This window comes from Amblyomma maculatum, chromosome 2 (genome assembly GCF_055883805.1).
Source record: "Amblyomma maculatum isolate TAMU_Amacu chromosome 2, ASM5588380v1, whole genome shotgun sequence".
Lineage (NCBI taxonomy): Eukaryota > Metazoa > Arthropoda > Arachnida > Ixodida > Ixodidae > Amblyomma > Amblyomma maculatum.
In genome coordinates, this window is record NC_139345.1 from 68007188 (window position 1) to 68014644 (window position 7457).

The 7457-nt window shown below is 47.7% G+C and overlaps 1 protein-coding gene and 1 pseudogene across 5 annotated transcripts in view; both read left to right on the plus strand.

Annotated features, from left to right (window-relative positions):
• Pmvk (Phosphomevalonate kinase) overlaps positions 1-6855 on the plus strand; it is a 35534-nt gene extending 28679 nt beyond the window's left edge. For 3 of the 5 annotated variants that reach the window (XM_084594381.1, XM_084594382.1, XM_084594380.1), the window contains exons 4-5: positions 2454-2745; positions 6478-6853. In XM_084594381.1, coding sequence (XP_084450507.1) covers positions 2454-2745; positions 6478-6614 — 429 coding nt within the window. In that variant the 3' untranslated portion in view covers positions 6615-6853. Of the gene's footprint in view, positions 1-2453; positions 2746-6477 lie in introns of all 5 variants that reach the window. The other 2 variants (XM_084594384.1, XM_084594383.1) reach the window with 2 other exon arrangements.
• LOC146198901 (uncharacterized) lies at positions 2879-4442 on the plus strand (annotated as a pseudogene).
• Positions 6856-7457: the final 602 nt, after the last annotated feature.

Consider the following 7457-nt stretch of genomic DNA (forward strand, 5'->3'; position numbering starts at 1 on the left):
ACCTTTGCAGGCTGCGAGGTTCGAAACTGGGTTTGGGCCCACTGCAGAGGAGGGGCACGCAGCGGGGTTTACGGAGCTTCTCCCAAACGCACACCCCTAGAAAAGCCGAGCGCCAGGCCGGGGGACGCTTGTACCCATTTTTACCGGTGGGTGTCCGGCGGTGGGTTTCGAACTCCCCAAGGCTCAGTCCTATCACCAACACTTTTTAACATTGCAATGATTGACCTACCGAAGAAATTGGCAGGTATAGATGGACTCAACTACACAATATACGCGGATGATCTCACCCTCTGGGTTACCAGAGGCAGTGATGCGCACATCGAAAACATGCTCCAAACAGCGATTGAGGAAAATGAGTCGTACCTAAACCAAACTACCGAAAAATCGGAAGCGCTCTTCCTCGGCCGACAATATAGACAAAGAAAGCCCCAGGAACACGGGATAATGCTAACGGTAAATGGGGACAAAATACCCTGGGTAGAAACAATTAGAGTGCTGGGTCTTCGGATCCAGTGAAATGGTAAGAACACCGAAACGATACAAAAACTCAAATCGACTGTAGGCCAGTCGTGTCAGCTAATGAGGAGACTAGCAAACAAACACGCGGGAATGAAAGAGGCGAACCTATTGAGACTAATTCATTCATAATTGTAATCAGTAGGATCATATACGTGGCACCATACCTACGGCTGGCAAAAGCAGAAAAGAACAAGATTGAAATCCTAATTAGAAAAGTATCAAAACCGCCCTGGGCCTCCCTTCGTACACATCCACCCAGAAAATTCTCAACATGGGGCTTTCAAACACGTCAACGAGCTCATTGAGGCTACCAGAGTAGCAGAGCAGCAACGACTCCTATACGCAGCCGATCGATCGGGACTAAAAATACTAGAAAAGCTAGGCTTCGAACCTCGAGCAATGCTAAAACTGACTAAGGATATCCCGACAGACGTAAGGAACAAAATAATCCCACCACTTCCAAGGAACATGCACCCGGTCATAGCCTCATTTAAAGGAGGCTATGACTCGGTACACTATGAGGGTAGAAGAAAGGACAGAGCGAAAGCTCTACAGAAAAAACTAGCAAACAGACAGGACGTGGTTTACACGGACGCGGAGGAATATGTACGCAGAACAGGTCTCGTAGCCCTAGCAACAAGGGAGGACGGGGACCGGGTCTCGTGCTGCAGCTTTCGACAGGACGCAACAGCGGCTGAGGAGGTGGCTATTGCGCCGGCCCTAATACAACAGAATGTAAGGGTGATTGTAACAGATTCCCAATCGGCTGTCCGAAACTACAACGCAGGCAGGATATCTGCCGAAGCAGTTAAAATTCTGGCTGCCAGACCGCCACTGGCAGAGCTGATTAACCTTGTCTGGACTCCGGCCCACGAGGGCCTTCGAGGAAACGAGACAACGCACGCACTGGCCCGAGGACTTACACACCGGGATACCATGTGCGGTCTTGTCGAGCAGAGAGCCCCTTCAGAGCGAAGGGTTGAAAAAATACCATCATATTCTCAATCATTACAAATTAGCAAGACAGACACCGCCTCGAGCAGACAAAATTCTAAGCACAAAAGAAGAGGTTATATGGAGGAAGTTGCAGGCGTGGGTTTTTCCCAACCGCTATTCGCACTAAGCAGATGGCATCCGGTGATACAGGACCCGCGGTGCAAACATTGTAACGAAATTGCAGGTATGATACACATAGTGTGGACATGCCCTAGATACAACGAACCAGACAAAAATTTGGAGTCCTGGGAGGTTTTAATGATCAGCCAGAATAAAGAAGTCGAAACAAAAATCATCCAACTGGCCCTGGACACCGCTGAGATTTCAGCGGTGTCCAGAAAGAGAATTCAGCCTGCTGAAAGGGGAGGAATCTTTTCCTCGACGGGTGTTAATAAAGTTATTCGTCATCATCCAACATTCTCGAAATCGAACACTCTATGCGACGCCGCACTGACTCAATAGAAATGTGCGCCGATTTCGTGACAATGAGTAAAAAACATATGCCGTAGTAGATGGCTTTGAGCCTGCACGCAATAGCGGCAAATTTCGCCTCATCGCAGTTTAGCGGTCCAAAGTGCCCCCTAGAATTTTTGTGCTGTCCTAAGCGCTATGGTTCCCTGAAAATCAGGTGCATTCCGTAGAATATGTGCATCGACCAGAACGATGACTGCTGACCACGTTTCCGGGCAGCCTTAAAGGCCCAACTCATTGTGTGGACAACCTTGTCTCCTAATCCGAGCTGAGCAATGCAACCTCCCACTGATTCTTGACTTGAAGAGTATACCACGCCCTCGTACTAAAGTGGGTAACGCGTTGGCTGCTTGACTCACAAAATTGTGCAAAAGGCCTGCGCCGGCCGCAGACTTGCGCAAGAAGCTATAGTGATCGTATACTGGCACCAGCATATATGAACTGATAACTGTTCCCGACGTGCGCAGGAGCACAACCTCGACTACAAGCGACTGCTCGATTCGTCCGACTACAAAGAGTTGTACCGCGCCAAGATGGTCGCCTGGGGCGAGGAGCGACGCAACGAAGACCTGTCCTTCTTCTGCCGGCTGGCGGTGCGGAAGAGGGGACGGCCCGAGTTCCCTGTGTGGATGGTGAGCGACGCCCGCCGCGAGAGCGACATCGAGTACTTCCGCGAGACATTCACCTGCCCCACGCTCACTGTGCGCGTGAGGGCGCGCCAGGCCACGCGCCGGGACCGTGGATGGGTACACACAACGGGTGAGGAAGCAAGCCTTCTGACCAGGGCTTTTTCTCCACAGGGAATCTTTCTAGAGTCTTAGGGCTGTACATTCAAAAGAACGGTTTCAATGGAGAAACAATAAAAAAGTTGGAGATATGCGCGCAACAGACTATGCGGCTCATCCGCAGAATCGCAAATAGGCGCTATGGCATGAAAGAAACGAATCTAATCAGATTAGTTCAAGCTTTTGTAATAAGTAAGATTGCTTACGTAGCTCCTTTCCTTAATCTGAAGGCAGCGGAGAAGTCCAAGCTGGAAGGGATCATTCGCAGAAGTGTCAAGCAGGCGCTGGGTTTACCAATTCGGACCCCCACCGCAAAACTTTTAGAACTAGGTCTTCACAACACACTGGATGAAATTGTGGAAGGCGTGACAATCTCGCAGTGCAAAAGGCTGTCGGGAAGCGTTACAGGCAGGAAAATCCTAGCGAAACTAGGAATAAATTACGAGAATCAGCGAGGTCCGAAAGTGGACATGCTTAAGAGCGTGCGCGATAGGCTGATGATCTCACCACTACCGAAAAACATACATCCCGTCCACCACAAGGATCGCAGAGAGAAATGGGCTGAAGCCCTCGGCAAATGTTTCAAAAACTATCCGATAGAAGACGTGGCCTACGTGGACGCAGCTAATTGCGAGAAGGGGAGAATGGTGATAGCGGTAGCTAGCGCCGAGACATATCTCCGAGCCGGCGCCTCGATCACGACGGGCAGTCCCGAAATTGCAGAAGAAGCCGCCATCGCACTTGCAATAGTGGGCACGGATGCGTCAACGATAGTCAGTGACTCAAAGGTAGCAGTGATGAACTTTGCCAAGGGGAGGGTCTCCCCTCTGACGAACGGAATCCTGCGGACTGCAAGGGACGACCGCAAAATTCGCATAGTCTGGACACCTGCACACGCATCCCTGGCTGGAAATGAAGCAGCTCACGAACTGGCTCGAGGTCTTGCTTTCCGAGCCAGTGGCCATACCGAGGGCTTCGCAGACAGGGATCGTCTTGTGTGTTACAGAGAGATCACACAACATTATAGGCTTAATCGTACGAAGTACCCCGCCGCTAATAAATCATTGACAAAGAGTCAGGCCACCTCTTGGCGCAGTCTCCAAACTTATACGTTTCCGAACCCGGTTATGTGTAGTCGTTATTATCCGGGACAATATTCAAACGAGTGTGAGCAATGTAAGGCCAAAGCGGATCTCAACCATATTCTCTGGAAATGCCCTTTTGCCCCCTGGAGGGACAAAAAATAAAGTCACTTGAACAATGGTAGGCTCTCCTACTCAGCTCCGATCCGGAGACTCAAACAAAAGTCGTCCAACTGGCCGAAGACACCGCCAGGAGCCAAGACTTTCTGGCCGTCGTTTAGGCGAGGGTCCTATATGCCCTTCAGACTGTTGGCAATAAACGTTTTACAATAAAAAAAAAAATCCGTGCCGTATGTCGTCCGCGTTAATGTGGTGATCAATTAATAAAAGAGAGCTAGGAAACGAAAAAAAAAAAAAAAAAAACATTCGAGGGTGGGCCTCCCCGCGCGCAATGGACCAGCAGAAGCTAGTGGCCGGCTAGCAGGAACAGCCATGGTGTGGTGCTACGAAAGCGGCACCATGGAGTCGCGAACGGGCGGTTAGGTATGTATTCATTCACGTTAAAGATTTCCAGTTGGTCGAAATTACCCCGGAGTTCTCTACTAAGGTACCTTTCTCTCTTTCCGCTTTCACAGTGTCTAACATCCCAAAACGACTCCAGTTATGAGACGCCATAGTGGAGGGATCTGGAAATTTTGACCGAAGTTTTTTAACGTGCACTGACATCGCACAGCACACGAGCGCCTAGAGACCGGGAATCGATCCCACATCCTTGGGCATACCAATCGAGTGCCCTAACCCCCTGATAAATTCAGCTTATTTATTAGAAGTTGAAAAAGTCAGGTGAATAGAAAAATTAGGTGGACGTTTCAGCTCCGCAGGGCATGGCGCGACTGCGGCCCATTTAATTATAAACTCATCAGCATACAGCCATAAGAGAGAGAGTAAACTTTAACTGGTTAACGGAATTGCATGGGTGATTTCCTTAGTCCAGCATACGGCAGTAAGTTACCACTGTAAATGAAAAGCACACAACATAAAAATTCCCGCTTGTTCCCAAGCTGTACTTGGGCTTGTAATATTATTTGGCTGGCAACCAGACCAGCCGCGGGTTTGAATCCCACCTAGTTTCCTGAAAATTTTTTGACAGGGTTTGAAAGGGCAGCCATCACTGAGTTGCTCTTTCCTTCCGCGCATGGTTTGGAAACGGCCAAGGGTGATGCGATCTCTGGGGAAGGCGCACCATCCACTGCGTGGTGCGGAGTTCAATATATCAAACGACCTGTGAAACTGTAAGGGGATATTCAGCAAGTTCGATATAACCAAAATTCGAATTATCCAGGTGTCACTGCACTTCGAGAAATCCTCCTCCCTTGTCACCGACAGTCCCACTTCCTGTAGAATCTGTGTCCTTGATGTCCTTTTCCCTGCAAGAGTCCACAGCAGCTGGCGAACGTCCACCTCTGCAGTAGGTGTAGAACTTTTTGGGCAGGTGGTCAGTCCAAAGTCTTGAGAGCTCCACCTCCTCCAACCTAGATACGAGGTTGAAAGTGCATTGGGGAATGAGGACACGTGTACTTTTCCTTAGGGAGGATGCTAGGATGAAGACAATAGAACGAGCATCAAAAGGTGGCCTGGTGGAGTGTATTAGTGCTTGGTTGTAAACTTTTCTCTGCTTAGCGTTTTCAGCACTGTCTTGCGTCCAGTGTATCTGGATACGTATCTGTTTCCTTAAGTGCATGGATCTCTCTTTTCAGTTGTTTTATGGCTGCTAACGAGTCTGTATAAATGTGGGCTTCTTTTATGGACTCCATGTTATTTATGGCCTTCATAGCATCACAGATTGCATAAAGTTGTTACAAGCGGGTCTGTATGTTGATTCGTATTCATTATGTATGTTTAGCTCTGTTTCAAGGATGCCATGGCATAACATATTTTCGCTTCCTATTTCTTGTTACCTCTCGCTGTTCAATTAGTTCAGTGCATTCAGTTGTGCAAATTCCTGAAGACTAGCGATGGGGTAAGTTCTGTCCAGATTAACTTCTTCAGCCATCTAGGGCTCTTTCATGCATACAGTGCTAATTGGAGGTAAATATGAGAAGTCTATCCTACAGCGGATGCATGTGATAGCCGATGTTGAATGTGGCTTAGCACTATGCACAGCATGAGCGTGGCCTGTAGTCACAGCTGCTATTTAGAACTGGGCCGCTTAGAACAGTGCTGGCGGCATGAGTGGCGATTGTGCACAGCATGAGCGTGGCCTGTAGCCACAACTGCTATTTAGAGCAGGGCTGCTTAGAACAGGTGGTGATGGCACAAGTGGTGATTGTGCATGTAACAGTGATTCCAGGCAAACGTAACGGGCAGCAGAAAGAAGTTAGGCAGGCAGATGAGATCGTTAATTGCAGAGATATGGGAGGGGCGTTAGCCTCACAGTGCGTGCATTCAGGTTGATACCACTGCTAGCCATGATGGGGAAAAAAAGGAAAAGTGGCGTTGTGCAGTCCCGCATGACTACAAGTGTGCTGTGTGCCCATAGTGCTGACCACAGTGGTGGCAAGAACCTGCAGTGCTTTCAATGTGTCCACCCTTTAGTTATGTGCAACTATGGTTCTGTCCCATAGGTATTGATGACGCCACCACGGAGTGTGGGCTTGACCACATGGACAACTGGGATTTTGTGATCAACAACAACGATGATGACGACTTGGAAGGCCAGCTGGAGCCCATTCTTCGATCTGTGCATGAGCACTGTTCATAATGTGCCAAAAGCACCATTAGAGACTGCATTTTTTGCTAGTGCCAAGTCTCAACGATGAAACAATCTATACTGCTCATTACAATCAGCTTCTACACTTGTATATGTATAATGGAGCATTCCAAGCTTTTGCGAAGGCAATCAACACTCTGGAAGTTGCATTTTGAGGTTATATTTCTACATATTCTTCCAAAGGTTCATTTATGCGGATGTTAATAAACACGTGTAAATATGAGCAGTGTTGTGGCTCGTTATTTCATGAATTACATAAAAAAACTTGACCTACAAGCTAAGTTCAGCTTTGTATAAAGACCATGTATGAATTCCTAACCTTCATAATTATACCGGCTATTCTACTTAGTGGTCTTTCACTAATATTGAACAATCATAGAATCCTCTCCTTAGTGGGATTAGTGAGAAATTTAACTCTCAAAACTCAATTGAAAGTACAAAACATGTAGCACATTTTTGCTACGTCAAATGCTAAACTCTTAGGTTGTTGCACTACTGCTGTGTAAGTAACTAGTTGAAGTTCCCATTTTGACAATGAAAAAAAAATTCAGCTGCTTCCATATAGGCACTTTCACAAGCTATTGAACATTTCACAAATACCAACCTGATTTCAGGACTACTTAGGTGTGCCTCACTTCATTCAACACAGCGAAACAAATATGAAGATACTATTCACAGGGTGCAACATAAAGTGCATATTACGGCTAGCTTTCACCAGCCTCAATGCCACGTACTCTGTACATGACTAGTCTGTACTAGGGTACAAGTTGAATGGAAATGGTAACAGCCCATGTGGAGCTGTAATTGCTTTCTCTCTCTGCCAGAGCGACTGCT